The sequence below is a fragment of the Mustela putorius genome, unplaced genomic scaffold (assembly GCF_011764305.1).
Source record: "Mustela putorius furo isolate JIRA1106 unplaced genomic scaffold, ASM1176430v1.1 tig00000174_pilon_pilon_pilon, whole genome shotgun sequence".
In the NCBI taxonomy this organism is placed as follows: Eukaryota; Metazoa; Chordata; class Mammalia; order Carnivora; family Mustelidae; genus Mustela; species Mustela putorius.
This window is the reverse complement of record NW_025421304.1, coordinates 40,200,641-40,227,377: the sequence shown is the minus strand read 5'-3', so window position 1 is coordinate 40,227,377 and position 26,737 is coordinate 40,200,641. Positions and strand designations below refer to the sequence as shown.

The 26,737-nt window shown below is 53.9% G+C and overlaps 1 protein-coding gene across 1 annotated transcript; it reads right to left on the bottom strand.

Annotated features, from left to right (window-relative positions):
* Positions 1 to 1,977: 1,977 nt before the first annotated feature.
* Positions 1,978 to 26,444, bottom strand: WFDC1 (WAP four-disulfide core domain 1). The gene is made up of 7 exons (XM_045076376.1): positions 25,921 to 26,444; positions 13,818 to 14,001; positions 9,296 to 9,379; positions 8,194 to 8,334; positions 4,985 to 5,026; positions 3,715 to 3,786; positions 1,978 to 2,342 (listed from the first exon to the last, which is right to left on the bottom strand). Exons 1-6 carry the CDS (start codon positions 26,074 to 26,076, stop codon positions 3,728 to 3,730), a joined length of 666 nt encoding a protein of 221 aa, XP_044932311.1. The 5' UTR covers positions 26,077 to 26,444; the 3' UTR covers positions 1,978 to 2,342; positions 3,715 to 3,727.
* Between the last annotated feature and the right edge of the window lie 293 nt (positions 26,445 to 26,737).

Sequence of the window (26,737 nt, the reverse complement as noted above, 5' to 3'; positions counted from 1 at the left end):
AAGCAGGGGCTGTCGGGTCTTCCTTAGACGGTAACAGTAGTAGCAAGGAGCGCTTACACATACGTACTGTGAGCCAGGCACTGAGCCCTCTAGGTACTAACACTTTTACTCCTCCTAGCAGTATCAAGAGGTAACTTCGCCCCCTTTTACAGATGGGGAAACTGAGGCACGGCGAATAACCCGTGCAGGTTCACGCAGCCAGCAAGTGTCAGAGCCACCATGTACCACTCTTATGTGTACCTGACAAAGGAGCTGTAAGTGAAATGGATAGAAAAGGTATTTCCTAGAAGGTCATCATGTATGGACCCAACTCTCCTGAACTGCTTTTCCACGCCAGGTTGCCAGTGTCTGAGTCTTTCTGCCAAGATGGTCCTGTACGTCCCCAAGAGCACTTGTGACACAGAATTTCCCAGAAGGCTGTTCCTCTGTTCTTCTTGGAAGTTTCCACCAAGCTTGCTTATGCCCAACCTGTATGTTTCGACATCCTGGTGTGCGGGCAATGATGCACAGTGTCTGTGACCACGACTGGGGCACACCCCAGCTTCAGGGAAACGCGGAGGTGAAGAAACGGGGCATCCTGGATTCACCAAGCAAGCGTGGTCTGTGCTTGGTAAATATTCTTTGCCAGAATGGATGTGTGAATGAGTGAATGAATGCGGGACAAGCCAGTGGGGAGTTAGTGAATTTCCCTGCACCTGAAGGCTGCACGCCAGGGCAATTTACAGATAGAGGAAGGGACACCAATTAGAGGCTCATTATTTGGGCTTCCCCGGAGTTCTCAGTGAGGGGGCAGCTGTGCCTCCAAGGGACCTTGGTGCCAGGCTGATAATAAGGAATTCTAGCCAGACCTGCCAAGCACCTGCTGTCCATAATCTCCCTGATGCCTCCCCAGTGAGTCTGATAGGCAGCTACTCTTACCAAGCCCACCCCACTAAGAAGAAACTGAGGCTCAGACAGGCTAAGTGCCTTGCCCAGGATGGGAACCCAGGATGACCAGTCTCTCATCTCTGCACTGTGCCCTCAGCCCTGATCAGTCTGGCTGTTCAGCGGACCCCCTCCACCCTCAAAGGCTTCAGCCAACTTCAGGTCCAGGTTCCTCCCAGCCCAGTGAGATCAACCCTCCAGGACAGGGGGCTACTGGGGATTTCACGGGTGAGCCAAGCTGTGAATCCTGTAATCATAAATTTCACAAAGGGGCTCATGCCTGGCTCGGACAGACACGAACCTCACTCCCCAAAATGGAAACCGGATTGGTCTCTTGTTGGACCTGCCATTCTTGGAGAAAGTTGTCTTCCCTTTCCATCAGCAGGAAGGAAGGTCACAACGTCCGCCCACACGGTGTGACAAAGGCACACTCTATGTAGGTCGTGTATGAATCACTGGGCTGTTTCCCTTTCATGTTTCCCCACAAAAATAAAATGACACAAAACAAAGACCCTAGTAGTTCTTCAGCAACATGGAGGCACTGAGGCGTCCGTCACCAGTCTTTCCAGTGGACTTGGAGCGCTTTGTTCTACAAGAGTGTGCATTTTATGGGAGAAAGCGTGCTTCTGGGGTCAGGGAGGTGCCTGGGGCCGGGGCTGCTTGTTTTTCGAAATATGGGAACGTGGGTGTTTGTCTTCCACCGAAGCCCACTTTGGAATTGGGAAGGTTGAGCCCTGCAAAGTTAGAAATTTTCCTAACAAATCACTTTCCAGCTGGTGATTCATAACCTATACCCCTGGGGCAAATGATACATTTTATGTTAATAAAAATAACTTTTAAACAAATCACTTTCCAGGTCCACCTTAGAGGGATTCGACCCAGAGTGGCGCGCACACGGCTGGACATTCCAAGGTTCCAGAAGGAAAGCTGCGCAGACACCTCATCCCAGGGTCCCCCTCCCCCACCCACCCCCAGGGTTCGAGGGCTTGGGCACCTGCAATTTAAGATCTTGGGGAATTAAAACCATGAATCCCACCTGAGTAGCCAAGTTCCTTTCCATTTTATAAGGAGCGATTTATTTTGAGCACAGTTGGGATAGGTACGCGCCTCCCAGAGCCAAATCTGGAAGAAACGTGTGGTAACGGGGAGGATGAACTCTGACAAAGGAGCTCCGTGCAGCTCCCGAGGGCAGTGATCTCTTCCTGCGGTGGGGTCAGGCCGAATGGGACTGCTAGGTGTGCTATATCTTCAGGATGACAAGTCAGGGACCCAGGGCTGGGAAGGGGCTCCCACCAAGTCCCCCAGCCAGGGGGGATCACGCTCTGTCAAGCTGGGCATAGCCTCCGGGGGTCAAATCATGTTTTATCCAAATGTTTCCAAGACTTAGCAGAAGAATGGAGGAATGTTCTCGCAACTGGCTGGAAGAGAAGCAGAGGAGGAAGGGACGTGAGCCACTGCTGGGGCAGAACACGGGGGGACAGTCCGCGTCATCTACTTCCTTGTCACCCGCCACATACATCAGTCAGATGCCGCTTTCCCTAAGACTGAATTCTTAACTTACTTTCCGTCTCTCTGGGGACCGTCCTGTTTAGTTCCTTACATATCGCTCCCCATCATTCCCATTACATAGATAAGGAAAGCGGGACGGGAAAAGTTGAAGGCATTTGCTGAAGGTCACATGTGGTGGGTCAAGAATTTAAGCCCAGCTAGGGCGGGCTGGCTGCTCCCAGACGCCGCCGCCACAAGCCGCCTCGCGTGGCCTGCTCTCCCGTGCTGTCCCCAGCGCTTCCCCGTGGCAGCTCGCCGTCCTCGGTGGGTCAGACCCACTCCAAGGACCGGTCCTGTCATCAGCAGGTAATAGACACGTTGGCACCCATCCTCAAGGGCTCAAGACTTTCCCAGAGGACTCACGCCGGAATATTCTGGAATCTGAAACCCAATGTTTGCCTTTCAAGGACATTCTGGGGAAATCAGCTGCTTTCAAGGGCCTTTGTTGGCTGTGTGAAGACATTTGGACTTCACGGGGTTGGGTATTACTGGCAAAGATGCTTCCAGTCCTTGGCACCCACAGGCACGCATCTCACGCTGGAGAGCATCTGAGAGCAGGGCTTGTGCCTTCCCTGGGGTCCCCCTCTGGTGACAGCCTCACCACCATCATTCTGTGCCTACCCCAGTGGCCTCCCTGTGGCTCCTCGAAGCCAAGGTCTCTCCCGCCCCGGGGACTTCCGCTCTCCTGGCTTCTTCTGCACGGACACCTGCTCCCCGGGTCTCCCCAAGGCAGCTGCTTCTCCTTGCAGATCTTGGCTCGAACGTGACCTCCATATGGTCCTTCCCCAACCTACTCTTCCTCACGCCCCATCCGGTTCCCTCACAACACTTACTGCGGCCTGATTTCCTTGCTGCCTTCTCTAGCCTCCCGCCAGGAGGGAAGCCCCTAGGAGCAGTGCTTGGCACTCGAGAGTATCAGGTGACCGAGGGAGCGAAGGAGGGATGGACTTCAGGGGACAATGGAGGACTCATCTGCTGTTCATGGACGCATTAAGACAAGGAAAGGAAAGGTGCAACCCGGTCTAGTGTTTGGATTTAGGTCCGGATGGGAGAGAAATGTACACTTCCGGCTATACACCACGTTCTCCTACGTTTACTGCCATATTGTAAGAGAGTTTTTAAATTCTACCCCAGGGGAAGCCCTAGTCTCCGCTCTCATAGTCAACTTGGTGATTAAAGCTCCCAGGACACCTGGCTGGGCAAACCCTTCCCTGGCCATTGGCCACCACTCCTCCCACTTACCGGCACCGCTGCCTTATGAAAAGTGCCTCTGGGGTCCTTTCCCAGGCTCCGCCACATTCTTAGAATCTCCCTCTGCAAAAAGACCAGGGTTGCGTCAGGGCAGTCGAATCTTCTGCTGCTCCAGTGCTCATGGCTCACCAGCCACAGCCCCAACAGAGTTCAAATACCAGGTGCCCTGGCCCTGTCCCCTCTTCTCCAAACGTGGTCCCCGAATCCCCACTTGCAGCCTCCCCCCGCCCCTCAGCGCAGCCACACCTCCGGTGCAGGGCGGTCCTGCTGCGTTTCTGGTCCAGTCTACTGCCATCCCCCACTTGCTCACTACACACCAGCTACAGTAACGGCCAAGTTACTTCCAACCCTAGGATTCTCACACTGGCTGTTCCTCTGCCCACTGTTTCTTACTCTCTGGGCTGAGCTTAAATATCTCCTCCTTGGGAAGCCTCCCTTGACATTCAAGACTAAGGGGTCCTTTTTATGGTGTCCTGTATGTGACCTCCATCACCCTAATCACTATTATTACTAAATAAGTACTTGGAGGCTCTTCATGTCTGTATTTCCTGATTGACATGAGCTGCATGATGGCGGCGACTGCGTCCACCAGGATCACAAATGTAGTCCCAACTCCCAGCACAGAAGAAAGGTTAACACTTGATAAATATGTGCTGTAAGTTCTTAATAACGATATGATGGATGGAAGGATGGATGGATGGATGGAAGACTGAAGATGGATGGACGGATCAAGGAATGAGTACACAGACGGGTAGCGTCAGCTGTATTTTCAATCCCCTGAATGAAAGTAGAAGGACTTAAGCATATCTGGTCCCAAGTTCTAACATTTAGCAAAGCCTTTTTTTCTTCTATGAGTCCCTCTTCAGCTCCCACCTCGTCTGTTCATATCAGGCAACGGGGCTTCTACTTTATTCCCCAATCCTAGTTCTCATTTTGTCCCCAGTGGGACATCCCTAACCTGCAGCCTCTGTCCCAGGCTGCAGCCTAGAAAGGCTCCCGCCTATGTCAGACGCCACCTGGAGGGCTTCTCCGGATGGAGGACAGATTTCCACACCAGAAGCATCGTGGCTTCCCCCCACCAAAGGGCCCTCTGATGGCATAAAAGCAACTGGGAAGAGTCCGGGCATTTCCCTTCAGAGCCGCTTCTAACTGTAGCTCTCCAAACAGGCGATGGGATTCTATTTTTTTTTTTTCACCCCAAGAAATCCTTACCATTCCTTTTAGTGACTGCTGCAAAGAAGAGTGGTTTTTCTTCTCTTACCTGGGTATTCTTTGTAAAATTTGTGTCGGAGGACTCGCCCATCTGGAAAACACAGGAGAGGATTAAGCTCCTTCCAGTGAGTTCGTGTGGCCAAAACCATTTCATAATAAGATCGAGGAATTCCTTGTGTTTTCACTCTCATTCCCTCCCAGGTGCCCACAGAGGGTCCAGAGGCTGCGTGACGTGTGCTGTCACGGCGGATGGGACGCAGAGGCAGGCGTGAGACCTGAACCCTCCTCTCTGTGCGCACATACCAGAACTGCACAAATGTACATCCGGGGCCACGGGCATCTGCGGGGCTCAGTTACGACCTCTGCCTTCGGCTCGGGTCGTGATCCCACGGTCCGGGGATCGAGCCCCACGTCGGGCTCTCTGCTCGGTGGGGAGCCTGCTTCCCCCCACACCTCTCTGCCTGCCTCTCTATCTACTTGGGATCTCCATCTGTCAAATAAATAAATTAAATCTTTAAAAAAAAAAAGATGAATTGGAAGCCAAATTTCAATATATCATTCAGCAAGTGTGATTACAAGCTATGTAATACACATGGGGAACACATGGTACTTTTCTGAGTCTGTTCAAAGGGGTTTTGAATGTCCTCACTGCATTGGACAAAGTAATGAGTAGCTATCTCATTGCACTGCTTCCCTAATCCTCTCTGGACCTCAGATTGCTCACCTGGAAATGGGCACAAAATTAGCAACTCATGGGGCGCCTGGGTGGCTCAGATGGTTAAGCGTCTGACACCCCCCTCACGCCTCCACGTTACCAAACACGATCACAGGTCATTTTAACAAAGCAGATCTTCCCTGCTCAAGGCAACACGATTCTCTGTCCTTTGCACGCAGCACTGGCCAAGCTGCTCGGTCAGAGGCAAGCCGGGGGGACACGGGACGTGTTGCCTCTAAGTGACCTCAAACTCACTCAGAGAAATGCACTGACTCCCTGGGCTCTGCTCTCCAAAGAGGCGGATTTACTGCCTGTGTCGACGTGCATTTTCCTCTTGGGAAAGATGTGAACCCCTCAAATGCTGGTTCCAAGCTGATGTACCATAAAACCCAAATGGTCCCTGGCACCCTCTAGACACTGGCTCTCGGAAGAGACTGGCGTCCTAGAGGTGGGCATGAGATCTGCAACTTATTCTCAAACAGCCCCCCAAATAAATACACCAATGTATATGGAGACACAGCGGGGACTGGCGGGAGGAAGAGCGAGAGAGGACGGTAAAGTGAATGTGACCGGATTTTTTAACAACTGATGGGCCATTGGGGTGGAGGGTTCAAGGTACTATTCTTGCCTCTTTTCTGAAGTCTGGAATTATTGCTTTAAACAAAATATATTTTTTAAGATTTTTATTTATTTATTTGACAGAGAGAGAGAGAGAGCACATGTGCACAAGCAGGAGGAACAGCAGAGGGAGAGGGAGAAGGAGGTTCCCCGCTGAGCAGAGAGCCCAATGTGGGACTCGATCCTGGGACCCCGGGATCATGACCTGAGTCGAAGGCAGATGCTTTACTGACGGAGCCACCCAGGCAGCCTGAAGTCTGAAATTATTTCAAATATGTAGTTTGAAATGATAAGACTTAAATAAAAGGCTTCTTTCTGGTTAGCCTGGGACAAGTGCCCTGTTCCTCCCCAAGGCTGTGTTCCAAGAGAAGTTGTTGGAAATCAAGACATGTCCAAATTCCCATATAATTACCAACAGTTGCTGCTCCCTGATGCCCCTGGGAGCAAGGCTAGGAGGAATTTTGTTTACATTTCCATCTGCAAGGCTCCGAACATTCCTGGAGCAGGGGAGAACACAGACCCACACCCACCCACAGACTCTACATCCCACGGACAGGCTCAGAAACGAGCCCCCCCCCCCCCCGGCTTCTGGTGAGCTGTGCACACTGTTGGCAAGTTCCTCTTCTGAAAGACAGATGACAGCATGAAGTGGCCTATTATGAGCCCACTTTATAGGTAAGAAAAACGAAGCCCCAGAAGGTTAGGCTATTTGCCATACACAGCAGTGAGGGGCCAAGGGACCACCAGAGCCCAGGCTGCCTGGGTAGAGAACACACTCGTGTTCCCCAAACAGCAGGTGGAACGTAAGAGAAACCACCAAGATGCCTACTGTGGGCAGAGAGAGAGAAAGAGACAGACAGACAGAGAGGGAGAGAGCTCAAGTGGTGGGGAAGGGGCAGAGGGAGAGAGAGAATCCCAGGCAGGCTCCACACCTAGCACAGAGCCTGATGCAGGGCTCGATCTCACCACCCAGGGATCACAACCTGGGCCGAAACCAAGAGTAGGACGCTTAACCGACTGAGCCACCCAGGTGCCCCGAAATGCATCCTTTTGAAACACTTGCGGGAAATACCATTCTCCAGTGAGGAAAAGAAATGCTCAGGCAGATCACGTGCCCTGTTGTGTTCTTTGGGCCTCGGTGTAGACCGAGGGTTCCAGCCCCTCAGGGCAGAGAGATGTAGAGGCGGGGGCTGGGCCCTGAGTCTGGGCTCAGAATCCCAGGAGCTCAACTGTGACAAGGCCAACTCACACTTCCCTGTAATTCCAGATTCTTCGCTTGTCCCGCATTTCTTCCAAGTCCTGGGGACCTTACGCCCTGCCTAAGGCTCGGAGGGCTTTAGCGAAGTATCACCAGCCGTCCGTGCTCCTGGTCCTGGGCCTGCTTGGGAAAACTCACGTCCACTAAAGCAGTGCCATTCCTGCCCCTCCCTGATCGCTTTGCTATTTACTATCCACCTCCAGGGACTGAGATGACTGAAGTCACACCGAACGCTCCTGCGGAGACCCTGGGAAGTCAAGGGTTCTCAGACAATTTAAAAGATAGCTGATCAGATGGATATTAAATATCCAATGTTCCCTGATCACCTAATTCTCCTTGGCTCTGCTCTGAAGGCTTTACACTATGATTTAAATGAATTCCCGTAAGGGTGCACAGTGGCCCCATTTCACAGACGAGAATACTGAGGCTCAAGGTTCAAAGGCACTGATTCCAGTTAGGTGGCAGGGCTCAAAGACCTGTGTCCCACGCAGGCAGGGAGGGGAAGGATGGAAGACAAAGGGAGAAGCACAGAAGCAGGAGGGCAGGAGGAGCTCTTGGCCAGGCTTCGGGGAGCACTGGTGGTTGTCTCTGGGACAGGGGTCCCATGTGGGGTGTTCTAGGAAGAGGGGGCAGGGGCCAGGAGCAAGGCTTGGGCGCCCACACTCACCTGCCTGCCGGCGCTGCTTGACACACTGCCCGCGGTTGGGGATGCCCTCGGCCGCATCCCCAGGGCTCAGGATGTGGCACTCGTAGCCTGAGGGGCAGAGGAGGGGTTCTGCCCCATCCTCCGTGGTGCTGCAGGCCTCGGCTGGGGGACAGACACGTGGCCAGGTGTCAGGTGGAGGTCATGAACTAGAGGGCCTGCCTCCCCTCTGCACCCCACCTTCTAGGCCATGCCTCAAGTCTCACTCACAGCAGTGTGTTTGCACACACACATGCACACACAGGGGCCATGCAAAGTCACGTGATCCCAAATGCCCTTGTGTGCCATGAGCTACATACATGTTCACCTACACACATGCTCATGCTTATAGTCACATGTGTTCACGCACAAAAGCCCAACACACACACACACACACACACACTCACAGATATGCACACGCTCCCTCACACAAGTCCTGGCCTGTACACATGATTCCCGAACAGGTGCACAAGCTCACACTTACAGCCACTGGTATACACGTGCATTCCTACACAACTTCTGATGTGCACACATTTGCACACCATGGCTCTTAGATGCACACTCACACCTACAGGCACACACATTTTCACGCACGCTGATGCACAAACATTCACACAGCCCTGAACAGCCACACAGGTGCACATACAACCGCACACCCTGGGGCAGTCGTGCCCACGGATGTGTGCAGGGTCACAGGGAGAGCCCAGTCCACACAAGTACAAGGTCACACTCGTGCCCTCCAGTTCTCTAGGCCCCCGGGGCCACCAGCCTGCTCTCCACCCACCCGGAGAAGGCCTCATCCTCGGGGAACAGGGAACGCCTTATGATGATTTCGGGGAACTGAAAACCAACCCCAACCCCCTGCCTCTCACATCTGCACCCTGTGTGGTGGGGGGAGCAGGAGGCCCCATTTGCAGGGCGCGTCAAGCCCTCTACTGTTCAGGGGCTTCAGAGCACTGGGCCCACCGGCAGCCGCCACCCTTCTATGTATTGGGCTATCTGAGAGCAGACAGCCTGCTGGAGGAGAGGCAGCCTGAGAAGCAGGGCCCTGGCTCAGACGTCAGGTTGGGCTTCACCCGGCACGTACCTTGCAGCACCTCCTCAGGGCCATCCAGAAGCCAGCCGTTGCCGCCAAGCCATCGAGGTTTCGGCTGCACCAGCCAGTCTAAAACTAACGAAATAATACATGCTTAAATGGAGCCCTCCCCCTGCCGGGCCCCCGTCTGACAGTCGAGAAATGTCCCAGCTCTGGGATTTGGGGAGCCTACACCTCATGAAGAACACAGAGGCTGCCTACCACGTATTTGCGCTGCCTTTTTTTTTTTTTTTAAAGATTTTATTTATTTATTTGACAGAGAGAAATCACAAGTAGATGGAGAGGCAGGCAGAGAGAGAGAGAGAGAGAGAGAGGGAAACAGGCTCCCTGCTGAGCAGAAAGCCCGATGCGGGACTTTCCCAGTGAGCATGACCTTTGAGCCCTGCGCTGCCTTTCAGTAGCAGAACTTTGAGGTTCCTTGAGGCACTGGGTGGCCAAGCTGGAGACTACATTTCCCAGCCTTCCTTGCAGCTAGGTATGGCCACATGGCTGAATTCCAGCCAATGGGATATGGGCCAAAGTGATGACACAACTTCCTGTGTTGCCCAGGCATGGATGCCTGTTTGCTCTCCTCCCTCTGGCTCTCCCTCTTCCTCCAGCTGGGGAGCCACTTCCATCATGCAGAGCAACAAGATGGAAGGAACCTGGGTGCCTGGATGACAGGAATGGTTGCGTTTATGCTGGCCTGTTACCCAAGAGAGGAGTAAATGCCTGATAGATTGGACTCTTGGCTCCTTTTCATCATCACAGCATAGGCTGCTCTGTGGCCAATATATTTTTTAACAAGAAGAGCAACCCACATGGTAGATTGTAAAGTGTTCAAAATCCCAAAGCAGGGGTCGAGAGCCCAAATGCTTCCAGGGAGCAGGTAGGTAACACACAGAGGAAAAGCAGGTCAGGTAGGACCATGGTAAACTGCCTCAGTGGGGCAGCTGCTGGTCAGCTTTGGCCAGGACTCCCCTGTGTTCCTAGAGCCTATGGGTTTGGTTTTTGTTTTGTTTTGTTTTTTAACTTCGGGGATTTTTGAAAAAATGTAAACTCCTGGTTTTTAAGTGTTGGCAATTATTTTTTTATTTTTTATTTATTTATTAAGATTTTATTTATTTATTTGACAGAGAGAAATCACAAGTAGATGGAGAGGCAGGCAGAGAGAGAGAGAGAGAGAGGGAAACAGGCTCTCCGCTGAGCAGAGAGCCCGATGCGGGACTCGATCCCAGGACTCTGAGATCATGACCTGAGCCGAAGGCAGCGGCTTAACCCACTGAGCCACCCAGGCGCCCCGGCAATTAATTTTTTAAAAATGTTATGCACCATAGAGGCATCTGGGTAGCTTAGTTAAGTGTCTAACTCATGATTTTGGCTCAGGTCATGATCTCAGGGAGGTGAGATCAAGCCCCACATCAGGCTCCATCCTAAGTATGGAGCCCACTTGGGATTTTTTCTTTCCCTCTCCCTCTGCTCCTGCCCCTATCCCCCCAAATTTTTATGCATTATGTAGATCAAATAAATTGGTCTGGGATCACATTAATTTATGACTTCTGCTTTTGTTGGACTCCAAAATATGACAAAAATAAAGAGGTTGATGTGCTGTCTAGCATCTTTGAAGGCACATAGGTGGATATTGGTAAAAATGCTGGTTAACCTTTTGTTTAAAAGAGCACAGATGGGGGGCGCCTGGGTGGCTCTGTGGGTTAGGGCCTCTGCCTTCGGCTCGGGTCATGATTCCAGGGTCCTGGGATCGGGCTCTCTGCTCAGCAGGCAGCCTGCTTCCCTTCCTCTCTCTCTGCCTGCCTCTCTGCCTACTTGTGATCTCTGTCAAATGAATAAATAAAATCTTAAAAAAAAAAATAAAAGAGCACAGATGATCTTAAGACAGTTGCTCACAGCGGGCAAACTGGAACAGAAGAGCAAACGAGCAGGTGGCAACTGGTAACTGGAGGGCTGACCGGAGGAGTCTCCGCAGGCTGACTTCCAGTCTCCTGTTCCTTCCCTCCTCCTTCTTACTACCTCGGACCAGGTGATACAAAATGTTTTCGATGCTATTTTTACCAAATAGGAAACTGTATTACTATTTCTTATTTGTATTCCTTTCTTTGTCAAAGGCTCCTAAGTAGCAGGAGATACATATACGCAGTTTGCTGCATTTTTAGAAACTGAAACTTGGTCGTGGTCTTGCCTTAACCTGCAGACCCCTAAAGGCCTGGAGGCGCAGGGTCTCCCCTCTTTGGGCCTCCATAGAACTTCCTGGGATCACCTAGAAAATGAACTCTCTGCACCACCGTTCTTACTTCCAAGATCTCCGTTGGAGGGAACCGACCTAAAGATTGCAATGAAGTGTGTCAGCTGCTTCCAACCGGGCCTGGTGCATTTCAGGTCACTGGCTCATGTTAGATCAGTGGTTCTCAATTTGGGGTGATCTTGTCCTCAGAGAACATACAGCAAGTCTAGAGATACTTCTGGTTGTCACAGTGGGAGTGGGGGTACTAATGACATCTCGTAGCGGGGGGAGGTCCAGGGGTGCTGCTCTACATCCCGCAGCACCCAGGTCAGCCCCCACCATACCCCAAACTAGAATTATCCAACCCCAGATGTCCAGAGTGCCGCAGGTGAGAAATCCTGTGTTCGATGTTACTATTATAATTCTTACTCTAACAAACAGCGGGAATCTTCTCCCTGGCCAGTGATTCATTGATTCGTTCAATATTCATTGAGTACTTTTCAGGTGCCCAGAGACCAGTTAGATGGTGGGCATCCAAGAGTGAATGAAATAGACCAAACCCTGCCTTATGGGGGCCGACCGGCAAGTGGGGAGAACAGCCAATGAACAAACAAAGCCCAGTGTTCTAGATTGTGCTATAAAGAGAAATTAGGCAGGGAGAGGAGGGTAAGGAACAGCTATAGGAGGGTTTGCCATTTAGAGAGGGGAATCTTGCCTGAAAAAGCGACCCCCTCTGGACCAAATCTGAAGCCAGTGAGGAAGTGAGCTGTGCAGGTGTCTCGGGGAACGAGGTTCCAAGGCAGTGAGGGACGCCCATCTATGGGCCGGATGCGAGAGCAGAACCCCACGTCCCTGCAGTCAGGGCATAAAGCACTGGACACTTCTCCACAGTTCTGGAGAAATACCAGCTTTGCCTGTGATCTTGGGCCAGCAACTCAGCTTCTCTGAGTTTCTGTGTCTTCAGCTGTAAAATAAGCCTGATAACAGCCTCTCCCTACCATAGGGCTGTGTGAGCATTAAATGAGATGATGTAGAGAAAGGTTATTGGAAATGTCATGAACAGTTGCATAGTTCGTGCACTGCTCTACAGCTCCTGGCATCGGTGGTAAGTAAGGCTAGAATCCTTGGTCACTATCACAGGCCAAAGGAAGGGGAACCTTTTTTGACTTACCCACCCAGAGGGCAGTACCTTTATGTGTTTCCTCCATCAGAAGGGGGTGCCACGTTGTCTTTTTTTAATAAAGGGCCCTGTAGAAGCCTTCCTGGCCCTGCCTCTCTCTGGCCAAGCAGGGTAGACTGTAATTACGAGCATTACCGAGGGTGTTGACTACCTTGTCACCGCTGTGACCTCATCCCAAAGAAAACAAAGTGCGGTGGCTGGTGTTCCTGCTTCAGCCTTGGGAGGAGGGGTTGGGCCTGCCTTCTCAAGTGGCCTCCGGCAGGCAATCTAGCCCACCACACCGGAGAGCCCTCTCCCTGAGAGGAGTGGTCTGAGCAGGCTGCTATCATCTGAAGGTTCAGCTGGATGCAGAACAGAGAGGGAGGAGACTTCACTGCACCCATCCAACTCACTTAGGGGTACCTTTTGTTTCCCCTGGGCAATGCACCGCCCACCTGCTCCTCAGTATCCCACAGGCTCTCCTCCCACCCTTCCCAAACCTCCCCAGGAGGGATCCCAAACTCCTTCCCTTCAAAGATGAATGAGTCTTTGTGGGCTGTTTCTCCCAAAGACATCACCACTAAGACTCAACAGACTGCTGACCGCTGATCTGCTCCCTGCCAAACCAGCCACCGTTCAGAGCCCTCCAGGAGCTGCACGTTCTCATTTCAGTCCCGTTTTACAGCTGGGGGGACTTCTGGGCGGTGACCAGCTGGCCAGTGAACTTGAACCCAGGAGCCTGCATCCCCCCTTCCCCTCGGGGGCACACCGCATCCGGACTGCTGAGGTCCCAGGGCTCCACCTCCAATACCCCCGGGGCCAGGATCGCCAGGGAAGTGGGCGTGGTAGGGCCAGGGCAGGGGAGGATGCCGGAGACTGGAGGACCCACTGCCCTCTTGGGGCACCTGGGGTCCCCGCGGAGGGTGGCCCAGGGAAGGCGGTCCAGGGAGAAAAGCCGGAGACCTGGATTCTTTTTTGAATGAGAAATCGCCCCCATCTTCTCAGGAGGGGGCATCTTCCCCGGAGGGGGCGTCTCCCCGCGGCGGTGGCGGGCCGGTAGGTGTTGGGGGGGCCGGCTCCGCCCCCTCCCCGCGCGCGCGCGTCCCCCTTCCCCTCCGCGTCCCCCGGGCGCCTACCTGGCGGGGGCGGCACGGCCTCCAGGCAGGCGTAGGCACAGCCGTTGTAGCAGCAGCGCCGGTGCCGCGGGCACTCGGAGTCGGCCTGGCAGCGCGCGCCTGGCAGGCGCCGGGGGGGCAGCGAGCGCGGTGGCGGCGGGCAGCGGTCGGCGCGGGGCTGCCGGGGCCCGGTCGCCTCCTCGGCCTGCGGGGGGAGAGCGCGGTCAGCCGCGGGCGGACGCGCACGCTCGTGTGTGCGTGTGCGCGGGTCTGGGTACGCACACACACCTGGACACGTGCACACGCGGGTCTCTCTGCAGATCGGCGATCCCCATGCGTTCGCGAGCTCTGAGAATTTCCAGATCACACAGACACACCACTGGGATGAACCTCGCACATTAAAAAAACGCCAGCTCAAAAGAGAACACACAGTGTGACTCCATTTAACTTTGTGTTCAAACACAGGCACACAGGGTGTCTGGTGTGAGAAGTCAGCACAGGGGCCCCAGGTGGAACCTCTGGTCTCTGGGGACAGGCCCTGTTCTGCTTCGGGATCTGGGCGCTGGCTACACGGTATGTTCACCTTGTGGGAAGCTGGAGGACAGGAGATTTGCCCACTTTCCAGTATTTGTTCAATAAAAAGTTAAAAATCGTACAGTACTTAACATGTAGGAAACATGGGCACGTGAGCAATAAAATTAGCATTTTGGAGGCGAGGTGGGGGGGGGGCTCTGTCACACCAGGCTACCCACACTGGGTCCCTCAGACACCAGATGCCGTCCATGCCCGGCACACTGTTCTGCTTCCGCATTTGAAAGTGGGCTGTGTGGACGGCAGGTCTTACATACACATCCCTACACACAAACACACAGACACGGATAGAAGAGGTTCCCTGGGAGAAAACACCCCGGCCTGCCTCACCTCCTCACCACTCCTGTCATCCGAATCCCCATCTACCCCTTGTCCCTGCTCCCCTGCAAATGCATCTGGATTTCAGATTCCTACCTCCCATCCAAGTAAGGGAAGCTTGTCTGCAGACTGGAACCCTGCGCCCTTACCCTGCTTTGAAAGATTAGCAAGATACGGTGGTGGGTGTGGAGTATTAGCGTGCAGAACAGTTTGTATGCTACACACCTAACGGTGCTCTAAAATAAGCATCTGCACACTCATGCAATATGTATAGGGTTTGCCTAAAACATTTTTGGAAGGATACACAAGGATACACAAGACACCGTTATCACAGATGGCCTTTAGAGAGGAGCATTCGGTTTTGAAGCCAAGGAGGATTTCTCATTGCCTGCTTCAATATTCTTCTGGCCATGCACACACTCTTTTTTTCAATTTAAAGAAGGCCATCAAAAATTTTTAAAAAAAATTTTAAATCCAAGAGAAGTACTTCTGAAGCATTTTTGATGACAAGAAAAACACTTGTTAGTTTAAAAAAAAAAAAAAAAAGAGCAAGGAACAAAGCGGCATATGCACTCTGACCTCAAGGGAGTAAAAAGAGGAAGGTCAAACATGGGTCCACGTTCTTCCCTTGACCTGTACTGCTACGGTGGCGGCCAAGCCCATGCGCTGCTCCTCGTTCCCTGCAGGGGGCGCAGGTCACCGAGGACTCTTACACGACGAGGCGCATCTTGGTATTGGTGCGAACGAAGGACCAGGGGGTTTTCAAACTACCTCCTAGGGGGCTCAACATTTGGCTCCTAAGGAAATGAAGACTTCAGGAAATTGGTGGTTCTTCCCCAAAACAAAAAGGAGATCACGGAGACCACAGCATAGATTTTCAAACCGGCTCAGCCTTTTCGCCAGCCCCTGCTCAGCCCAGGCCCTGTAATTCCCGTATCATGAGTAATTTTCAAGCTGCAAGCTTGCAAGCCATCGGCTCTTAGTTCTTTTTTTTTTTTTCCGGGATTAACAAAATTGGACCCATGTTGGGGCCCGACCATTTTCATCCTAATAGAACGTGACAGCTGCCCGGGCCTCCTTGGGAGGGTGACGAGGCCGGGGTGCATGTGGTCGGGAGGAACCCGGTGGGATTTTCTGCCCGGCCTGATTGTGAACGAGGCCTCATTTACAGACCTCATTGCAACCTTCAGATCATAAATGAGACTGTCGCCTGCGTGCTGCACCTCCCGGTCTGGCTTCCTGGTCAGGGAACATTAGGAGGCCCACGCTGGGGGCGGGGGTACAGAGATGGATCTGAGCTGTGCCCTAGTGCTCCTCTCCCAGGGAAATTCAAACCTCAGGTCTCCCAGAATTTGGAGAGAACAAAAGAGATAAGCGCCTTAAAAGTCAAATCTCCCAAGTTATTTGTGGGGTGGCCCAAACAACAGATGGTTGTGGGTGATAAAGAACTGATTTCACCGAGGGGCCCAGATTAAAGGATTAACTGTTCGGGAAAATATTTCATGTCACACAAGGTAATGCTCAAAAGGATCCTTTAAAAGCATGTTTCCCAGAGTTCTGAGAAAGAACTGACTTTATCAGAGAGATAAATAGATCACCAACACCCACCCCACACACCCCTGGGTGTCCCAGCTTGGGGGAGGACAAAGGGTTAAAGGTCAGATGGAGTTGGCTGGCTTCCCTCCCCTCAGCCCCTCCACTTCCCAGGCTCACCCCCCTCTCTTGCTCATTCCATCAGCTGTCTTGGCCTCTCTGAGGTCCCGGGAACAGTCCTGCCCCTGGGCCTTTGCACAGGCTATGTCTCCTGCCTTAGATGCCGGCGTGGCTCAGCCCTCACTTCCCCCAGGTCTCTAACTGACACATGCTGTCCCCCTGCACTGCCTGTAGCTCCCCCTGGGTTTTGTTCCCACCTGTGTCCCTGGTACCCACAGCAGGGCCTGGAACAGAGTAGGCACTCAGCACAGATCTGTGGTGATTGAATGAATGATGACGGTTGCCCAAAATGAGGTCTGCCACTTGCCAGTGGTTCCCCAGGCCTCCCTCCAAGGGCTTCTGTGTTGGGACTGACCAATCTGCAGGCACAGCGGTGCTGTGTGGTGGGCATTGCTGTCCGGGCAGCCTTCACTGCCCGGGAGCCATGCCTTGTATCAGATCCATGCAACAGACACCTCTTCCCAAGCACTGACACCCTCCTCTGGTCACGTGAGGCCAGCGGGGGAGGTCCAATGACTACCCACATACACTGGAGCCTGCAGAATGAAAGGTCTGCCCCAGGCCTCAGGCTGAGCAGAGTCATGAGCCTAAGGAGTCCACTCCTCTGTCCCGAAGCCCAAGATTCATAGCATATCAGCTATGAATCTAGAATCGAGGGCCTTGATGACTGAAGGTCTGCTCAGGCCCCTTCCTCCTCTTGGCCTTGTGACCTTCCACACACTGTTCCCTGCACTCAGAACTGACTCCAGCTGCCTCCCCTTCCTTTGGGGCAAGAACAGAGGAGCATCTGACTTTTGGGTGTACCAAGAGGGGTGGGGCTCACAGCCTCATAACAGCACAGGCTGAGTTCAGCTGCGATCTAACTCGAGCTTAAGAACTACACAAGTCTGGACTTGTTTGGGGGCTTGGGGGCGGTTAAATTTTTTAATTCGATTGAGTTAACATATAGTGGACTATGAGTTTCAGAGGGAGTTTAGTGATTCCCCCATTGCGTCCAGCCCCCGTGCTCACTCCGTCACGTGCCCTCCTGTCTGTCACCCAGTTGCTGCCCCCCCCAGCCACTTCCCCTCCAGCAGCCCTGTTTGATTCCAGAGTTAAGAGCCCCTCAATTTGTTGTCCCGTTTTCGTCTTATTGTACTTTTCCCCTCCCTTTCCCTATATTCGTGTTTTGTTTCTTAAATTCCACCTTTAAGTAAAATACTATGGTATTTGTCTTTCTCTGATTGACTTATTTTGCTTATAAGTAATAGCCTCTGGTTCCATCTGCGTCATTGCAAATGGCAAGATTTCAGTCTTTTTGATGGCTGAGTAATATTCTGTCGTCTTTATCCTACATCTTCATCCACTTGTGTGCTGATGGACACCTGGGCTCTTTCCATAGTTTGGCTACTGTGGACACTGCTGCTATAAACATCGGGGTGCTGGTGCCCCTTCGGATCACCGTGTTTGTATCCTTCGGCTCAATACCCAGTAGTGCGATTGCCGGGTTGTGGGGTAGCTCTATTGTCAACTTTTGAGGACCCCCCACTGTCTTCCAGTGTGGCCGCACCAGCTTGCATTCCCCCCGACAGTGTGGACTCCCCTTTCTCTGCATCCTCTCCAACACCTGTCATTTCCCAAGTTGTTAATTTTAGCCACTGTGACCAGTGTGAGGTGGTCTCTTATACAAGTCTGGGTTTGAACCCTGCAGCTCTGGGATCCTACAGGAAAACCACTGATGTATCTGAGCCTTGGTTTCCCTCATCTGCAAAACGGGCACACATATCTCCCCTGCTGCGGGTGTCTGTGGCAGGAGGCCAGGAGCTCACACCTGTGCCACCGGCAACACCGGTCTGCTGGAATTCTGTTTGCTTTTCCTGTGGTCGACCTGGTGGCCCTGAAAGCCTCCTGCCCCCCAGCCAGGGGTCTGCCAGCTCCTGGTAGCTTTGGTCTTCGCATCCCCGGGTCTTCCTTCCTGCCTGCCTCCCCCTGCCCTCCATCACTCACAGGATGGTTTAGGTCTGAGGCTGGGGCAGATGCTACACAAATGAAAAGCTTGTCCCTGCCCCAGAAGAGTCTGGATCTAGCTGGGGACCAAAGACGCACCTCCAGGAGACGCTCAAGCAACAACGCCATGCGGCACTTGGCAGCATTGTCCTATCTTTGTCAGACGAGGGCAGACAACTGGCAGAGTCCCTAAAGGATGGGGGCATGTGGACACAGCCATGCCCAGTGCCAAGGATGCCCTGAAGCGGCGTCCACCCCCGCTCCATAGTTACGATCACTGTCCCCATTGTGCAGGTGGGGGGACTGAGGCACACGGCCACCACACCGGGAGGCGCCAGGCTCGGGACCTGGGCGGCCTGATCCATAAGGACAGCAGAGCAGGTAGCATCTATGGGGCTCCGGCTGTGTGCGGACGCCGAGCTGTGAGCTCCCATCCTCAATTTCCCGGAGACCTCCCACACGCTGCAAGGCCGCTGCTGTTCTGAATGCACTTGACAGATGAGGAAATGGAGGCACCGAAACATGACAGACACTTGCCCGAGGCCACCCAGCGGGCGAGTGCAGGGGCGGGATTCGCACCTGGGTCTGTCCTACGCAGGGAGCAACTTCCCACCCTTGCCTGTGAGTTCCCTCCTGGTTGGTCATCTCAGGGGCGTCCCCCCTCCCATGCCCCCACCACCTGCCCCGCCCGTGGGCCAGCCCCAGCTCAGGACGCAGTCAGAGAACTGTCCCCCAGCCCCCAGAGATGCATTCTAGAAAGAAATCATCCCGGCCCTCACCCTCTGCAGCCCCATCAGCCCTGCCCTCCGTGACCACTCAGCGGAAAATAAAATAATGGCATGTCAAGTCCCTCAGACAGATGAGGCAGCTCACCCCAGACTGACGGCATTCTTCATGAAAATCCCAGCGTGACCATAATTTCCATCTCTGATTTTCATTCCTGCTAAGGGAGCGTATCCCAAGTCCATTTCCAAATAGCTGCTGAACACATATTTACAGCACGACGTAGACCAGAACTCTCCAGTTCTGTATGCCTTACTTGGATAAAAATGACTCCCTGAAGGTTTCCCACCGAGTGGCTATGTTTTTTTACTCTTCAGGGAGATCGTTCTGGAGACCTCTGTGGGTCTGCCAAGCCATTCTGCTGCCAATACCCTCAGGAAGTAGGTTAAGGAAACTCCGGGTGTGGACTCTTGCAGTGGAAAACCCGATTCTTCAAGTCCAAGTCTGGCTTCTAGGGAGGCAACCAAAGAAGTCTGGATAAAGGAATCATTGCCTATCTGCACCGTGGAACACCACAGAAGCCTTTGAAGAGAAGACACAGAGCCACCAGGTCAACATATGGAACTATCGACATATGCCGTTCAGTGAAAACTACAAGGTAGAAAACAGTAGCAACAAGCCGGACACAAATTCCAGAGAGTGTGGGGTGGCATTTCCACACACCGTCCAGACAGGGGAATCCAGAGCTGGAGAGCAGACCGGCAGCTGCCAGCGACCGGGGCAGAGGGGAAGGGGGAGCCCCTGTTAGCGGAGACCCGGCTTCCTTTCAGGGTAATGGAAATGCTCAGGCACGAGACGGAAGCGGCAGGCGCAGAACGTCACGCAACTGCACGCTTTAAAACAGTTAATTTCACATTATGGGAGTTTCACCTCAATAAAACGTTTTCTACAATAGGAATAAATACCATCAAGAAAAAAATGTCTGAGTGTCATTGTTTCGTGGAAAAGTCTAGGTGCACCCATGCCAGAATGTCAACGGAGCTTATGTCTTGGAGGAAAAATGTAGATCTTTGTTGCGTGGTTATGACTTTTTGTATTGTCTGAACTTCTTTTACAGTAAACACTGTTTTTATAATGAGGAAACAACCGCACGCCACCGCCATTTCAGGAGAAAGAATCCGGTCCCCGATGCTGTCCCCGTTCCCCGCATCCCTCCTCGGTGCTCTCGACCCTCTCCGTTCCGGGGCAAGCTCTACCCTTCTTCGGAATGTTTCAGTGACTTAACAGCCAGACCAACAAAAGTGCACCCCAGGACTGATTTGATTGGCGCCGGAAGAAAGCCAATTTTCCTGCAAGCATTACTTGCTCTTCCTCTGGAATTCGGACGTCAAAGTTCTAAAAATATGCCTCTCCCTGGAACAGAGGCTTCGAGTTCAGTGTGCCTTGATGAATGCCATTTCCTGACACCCTGTGACCTCAGAGCTGGGCTCGGGGAGCGGAACTGGGTGCACCGCTAAGGGGACTTCCTCAGGGAGGTCCTCAAAACCCCGGATCTCACACCAGGGACAACCCCTCTCGGTGCATGACGAGAGCAAACTGGCATCCACGCACACTGCCGTGCACAGGAAGTCTTCTGGAAATTTCCATCCCCACCTATCCTGTTCCGGAAGGTTTTAACGTAATTTATTCATTCATTCATGGTACATTCACCATTCCCAGGCCTACTACATGCCAGGCACTGGGCTGGCTCTGAGCTGAACTAGAAGATGTCCCTGCCTTCACGTGGCTCAGTTCCAGAACAAGTGACAAACCCTAAACCAGACCGCACACAGATAAAGCAAATAAAAGTTGTTAATGAAAACTAAATCCACAATAAAACAGCAGTCATGCAGGTAATAGTAATGGAACTAAATGCTTTGCAGAGGTCGGCATGATAGGAAAACATTTAAGGGAACGGCCCCCGGAGAAGAGCGTGAAGTTAAGACCAGCTACGACTGGGGTCTGGTGGGGGCCAGGAGCGAGCGCTGGAAACGCCTGCCCGGGGTACTGGGGACGGAGGGGACGACCGTCCAGTGCCCGGACCACGTGGATCCCGTGGGACTTCAGAATCCTTACCATGTTGTACCTTGGGTTCCCACTGTCCCCTTTCTTTAAAATTATTGTGGCCGAATATATATATGATATAAAGTTTGCCACTTTAACCCTTTTCGACGATTCAGTGGTACTAATTCACAATTATCAGGCAACCAGAGCATCTATTTCTGAAACGCTTCCATGCCCCGAACAGAAACCCCATTCTCACCAAGCAGTTCCTCCCCATTCCCTGTCCCCGGCCCACCGCCCCCTAATCGGTCTGTCCCTATAAATTTGCCTCTTCTGGACATTTTGTACAGAGCGATCGTACAGGACCTGGCCTCCCATGACTGGCTTCTTTCACTCAGCCTACGTATTCAGGGCTTATCTGTCCTGTCACTGGTGTTAATATAGCGTTAACGTAATGTTTTTGTAACATTCCACTGCATGGAGAAGTCATATTTTGTTTCCTCACTCGGAGCTTCTAGACCGCCGGGCTGTTTCCAGCCTGGGCGGTCCTGGCCCACAGTGCCGCTCAGACACTCACACACTCTTGCACGCACTCGCCCAGGTCATCACCACACACGGCCTGGATGCCTCTTCCCTTGCCTACTTCCACCTGGGGTTCATTCCAGGACGGGAACCTCAGATGGGGAGGCCGGGTCCAAGAGAGGAGAAAGTGATCTGCCCAAGGTCACCCCCGAAATCACACTATCCAGTTCCTCTTTCCTTCCATCTACCCACCCAGCCAGCCAGCTCCCCACCACCACCCCTGCCGCATTTCTAAAATGATTCTAGATGCCTACGATGTGCCAGGATCTGTGCTAGACATAAGGCCACGGCCAAACCTACAGCGGGTTGTCTCACTTCTGCATGCCACATGCCCTCTTCTGCCCCCAGGTAGGAGCCACAGAGGCTTGGCCAGGAACACCCCAGGGCCCACATGCAGCTCCTGCTCCTCTGAATGGGGGCATCCTAGAGGTCCTGATGACGGGGTCCTGTGGGGGTGGGATCTCACATCTTTCAAGGAGCAAGGAAAGTCCCGAGCCAGAACACTCTCCACCAGGGCCTCAATGACCTCATCTGGAATTGTCCAGCATCAGGAGTGCTGGTGACAACCCTAGCAGCCAGCTCTGTTGGTGCCCAGAGGCAGACTGGGGGAGCTGGGGCCTGACCTTCAGTTCCGCGTGTTCCCACGGTGTGACCCCCCCAGCGTCTTGGCCTGTCCTGTGTGCCAGCTGGGCGAGTCCCCCACCGGACAGAGGGAGTCTTCTGAAGACCAGAGCAGACGGGAGGTATGCACAGCTCCAGGCCTCCTGTCTCTCCCGCTCTTGCTAACTTCGCAAAGCTTAGAGATGTGATAGAGAGTTCCGGAGCTCCCAGAAGTAACAAGGGAAAGGAGAACCAGTTTGGGGAGACTGAGGAAGCCAGGTCGCAGTGGGCAGGGGCTGGTAGCCGGCTCCTGGGGGCCCAGAGCTGCCTGCATGCGGGAAGGGGTCCTATGGGGGGGTCACAGAACGGCACCCCTGGCCCCTGCAGCCCCTCGTGGCCCCTCCACCGGGCAGGCCCTCTGGGACAGCGGGCGAACTGTCCAGCCACGTCCAACCGAGGGGACAAAACAGACTCAGCCACAGTGACATGCAGAGACCGTTGGGCCGCCCACGACATGGTGGCTGCCATGGGCCCCACGTGGTGGGATTTGCCAAGAGGCTCCTGAGAGCTGACGCCCAGCAAGTGCTCGGGCAGGCGCCGTTTCCCCAGGTGCCAGGGAAGATAAGCCCCAAATGCCCGCTCCAGGGAGCGGACTGAGCCCCCTCCACCTCAAAAATGTCACCGGGCTATTTACAAACTTTCTGCTTGTTTTCTCCAGCCTGGAGAACCAAATATTTGGTTCTGTGCATTTATCTGGTCTGGTTTTCTTTTTAATAGCGCACTCGTAGAGAAGGGGGTTCCGGGCCAGGCATGGGGCAGAAAGCTCCCGCCCCCTTTCCCCTGGAGGGCACAGCCAAGGCCCCCGCTCCCCATGATGCAGAAGGGGCGCTGAGGCTCCGAGAGGGGAGACCCCTTTCTTACAAGCCCTGCAGTGGCCTCCTTGGGGACAGCAGCAGTGCCTCCCTCTCTGCTGTGTCTCGAAGTTCTTGGGCAGTCACAGGGACACAGGGTTCAGGAAGGGCCCTGGGCCCGATTCGCCCACGGCTGGAGGGACTAGCCGCACCACCTCCCTGTGACGACAACGCCCAGACACTAATAACCACAAGAGCAGACAGAATTGTAAGAAGGAGCACAAGCACGAGCAACTGACAGAGTCCTAAGAAGGAGCACCTACTTCCCGTTGACATATGAATCACAGCCGTCCGGGGGCCTCGCCCAAGGCTGCAGACCTGCCTCAGTCTGGGGTGCGGGGGTGGGTGCTGTGTAGGAAGGTCATGCTTCTCGGTGTAGCGGAGCTGTTTCCTATATTCCGAATTTCCCTGTTGGACATTTCCAAGGGCCCTGGAAGTCCTCTGGTCTCTTCCCTTCGTTTCCCAGGTAATGACCAGAGAGGGGCAGTGAGTGGCCCAAGGCTGCACAGCTTATTAGAGATGCCACCGAGATGAATCCCTGGGCCGGGTGCCCACAGGTCAACAGCCTGGATCCTTCCCCAGGCGCTTTCTCTAAGGCCGATTCTGGCACAGACCTCTCGTGTGTCCCAGCACTGGGCGGGTGGGGATGCTGGTTACTGCTGATAACAGGGGAGAGCTCCAATCCAGGGAGGGGCGGACTCAAAGCACTCACATTCTGGCAAACGGTGGCTAGGACCAATTTGGTTTCTGAAGACCCCCTCCCTGGCCCACATGCACATCATCCTGACCACCCTGCTTCCCCCTTCCTCCTAGAGAGATGACGCAATCCGCTCCAATGACACGCTGGGACAAAGGGGGGGATCAGACTAGACGATGTATTGGAAATCCCTCTGTGGTCCCAGAACCAAAGTGCTAACGACCCTGGAAGACGAAATCATCCTGCCAGGCCAGCAGAAGAGGCTGGGAGTGTCAAACCCAAGCAGGGTCCCCCCTCCTGTGGTGAGCACTGCCCCCTCAGGGGCTCCCAGATACACTGTTTTTGCTTCAAGACCTCTGCCTACATTGACTCTTCTTCAAGGAATGTCCTTCCTCCCCCTAATTCTTAATAGCTCTTCAAGATCTGGCCAGGATCTTGCCTCCTCCAGGAAGCCTTCCGTGATTACGCTGTCTCATACAAGCTCTCCCTTCTCCAAGCATCCACCACCACTTCACTTGCTACGATTCTGTTCCGCTCCCAGCGGCTGGCTGCCTCACATGCAGAACGTGAATCCAGGAGGCCACAATGAGCCTCAATACGGTTTCATGCATCTCACCATGGCAGCAGTCATTAAATGTTCCCCTTTACCACTTAGCTAGCTGGAAAACTCCTATTCATCTTTCAAAGCCCAGTGTTGAATGTCCCCGACCCTGGAAAACCCTCCCTGACTCTTCCTGGGTGGAGCCAAACTCATTCTTCTGTGCTTCCAATGCATCTCCCCATAATTCACTCCCAAGGATGGACAGAGCGCCAAGTTACCGGCAGGCAGCGGGCAGGGCACCAACACTGTACTGAATGAGAGAAAATCAGGCCCCACCCTGGGGAGCCTACATTCCACCGGGGGAGGCAAGCCCCTGCCAATTTCCCAGTGACTTAATGACATCACCAAGGCGCACTGAGCTCTCACTAGGTGTTAAATGTTGCATGTGTTGTGAGTCATTTCATCCTGAGAGCGCCAGAGCCTGCTCCTTGACCCTCCATGCTTCCGCGCCCCTGCGTGGGAGGCGCTCAACTTCCACTCTCCTGCCCCCACTCACTCTCCTGGTCCCCTCCCTGCTCGATTTCCCTCCTTGGCCCTTGTCACCAAACACGCTATGTTCCTCTTATCTCTTCCTTACCCTCTGCCTCTCTCACAATCGTGAACTCCCCAAAGCAGGGACCTGCCCTCTGTGTGCCCACAGCCTAGGACGGTGCCCCGTCAACACCGCTGACCCAACACATTTGTCCAAAGGAATGCATCACTCTTTCGTTTTCAGATGAGATCACTGGTGCTCAGAGATGTCATTAACTCACCCAACGTCACACAGTTGGTGAGCTGCAGAGGCTGGAAGCAAACCCGGGCTCCCTGGCACCAAGGTCCACGCTTCTTGCCACTTGCTACATTGCACTGTCCCCTCGTATCACCACCGCGTGTCCCCCGACTGCCGCCCCCACCTGACAACGTCGCCCTCGAGGGTGGGAGCTGTCGCCCTCATCTTGTCCTCCCGGGACCACACACAGTGCCTGGCCCGGAGCGGTTTCCACTCACCGTTTACTAAATGAGTAAACAACCCCATGAATGTCTAATTATGTTTTATAAACATCTGGTTATTGATTGTTGAGACAAAACTCTCAGTTTCCAGTCCCTGGAGTCTTAGAGGGGTGCTGTGAGGGGGACTCCACTGTGGTCAGCGAAAGCATGTCCCAATCCCCCTTGCGCATTGCCCGTGTGCCCTCTGCTCGTCTGCTTCCAGACCAGGAGCCTTCTGAGGGCAGTGAGTTCCTTCCCTGCCCACACCCCCAACCCTGGCGTGCTCTGATCAAGACGCTGCCCTGCGCGAGTGTGCAGGGACCACCTGCCAAACAGACAGCATCCGGGGGTCGCCCAGCCCCTCCCCGCCTCTCTTCCCCAGGCACTTACGCGGGACTTCTCGGCCAGCCTCGTGTGCAATGCCCGTTTCCAGAGATTCTTGGCAGAGCCGGCTTCGAGAAGAAACAGCAGGAAGCACAGAGCCCAGATGACCTTCCTTTGGCCGCTGCCCCTCCTGCGGCTGGAAAATGGCATTTCCTCCCACATGTTCAGGGAAGAGGGGCCCTCCGGCCGGGTGGGTGCTGGAAGTGGGGAGCCGAAGTGTGCACGGTCTGCCACGCTCTTAGCTACACTCGGCCAGGTCGCTGGGATCCTGCGTTGGCGCCCAGCACATGCCCTCACCCTACCCCCACTCCCGGTGGTGGCCGGCCCTCCTGGTTATTTTTAGCTGGGCCCTATAACATCTGGCCCTAGAGGCTCCACCATAGACGTCTGTGGCCCAGGCAGTTCAGACGGTGGAGGCAAGAGGAGGGGGCACCGGGCCGGCTTGGAGACGTGGCTGGGAGTTGCCCTGTCCCGCTGGGATAACGAGCACTTCCTTGCAGACTGGGGCAGTCTCTCCTCCCCAAGGAGGTGGCTGGCTGCGGGGGCTGGGGGGGGGGGGGGGTGGGGGCGGGCACACAGGGGAACCGGCCCAGGAGGGTGGGTGGGGGTTGGCGGCTTCTAGCTCGGCCAAGTTTTGAGCTGAGCTGACGAGCCATCTACGGGCTTCTGCCCCTAGAAGCCTCTCTGGGAGAGGTGCTGCAGGGGGACTGGCTGAGCACGTGGCCGTGGGAAAACAACTCACCGCCTTGAACCCTGGTGGCCTCCTTCACGTGGGTGTGCCAACAGTTACGTCGCATGTTCTTGGGAGAGTTCGGTGACGTTT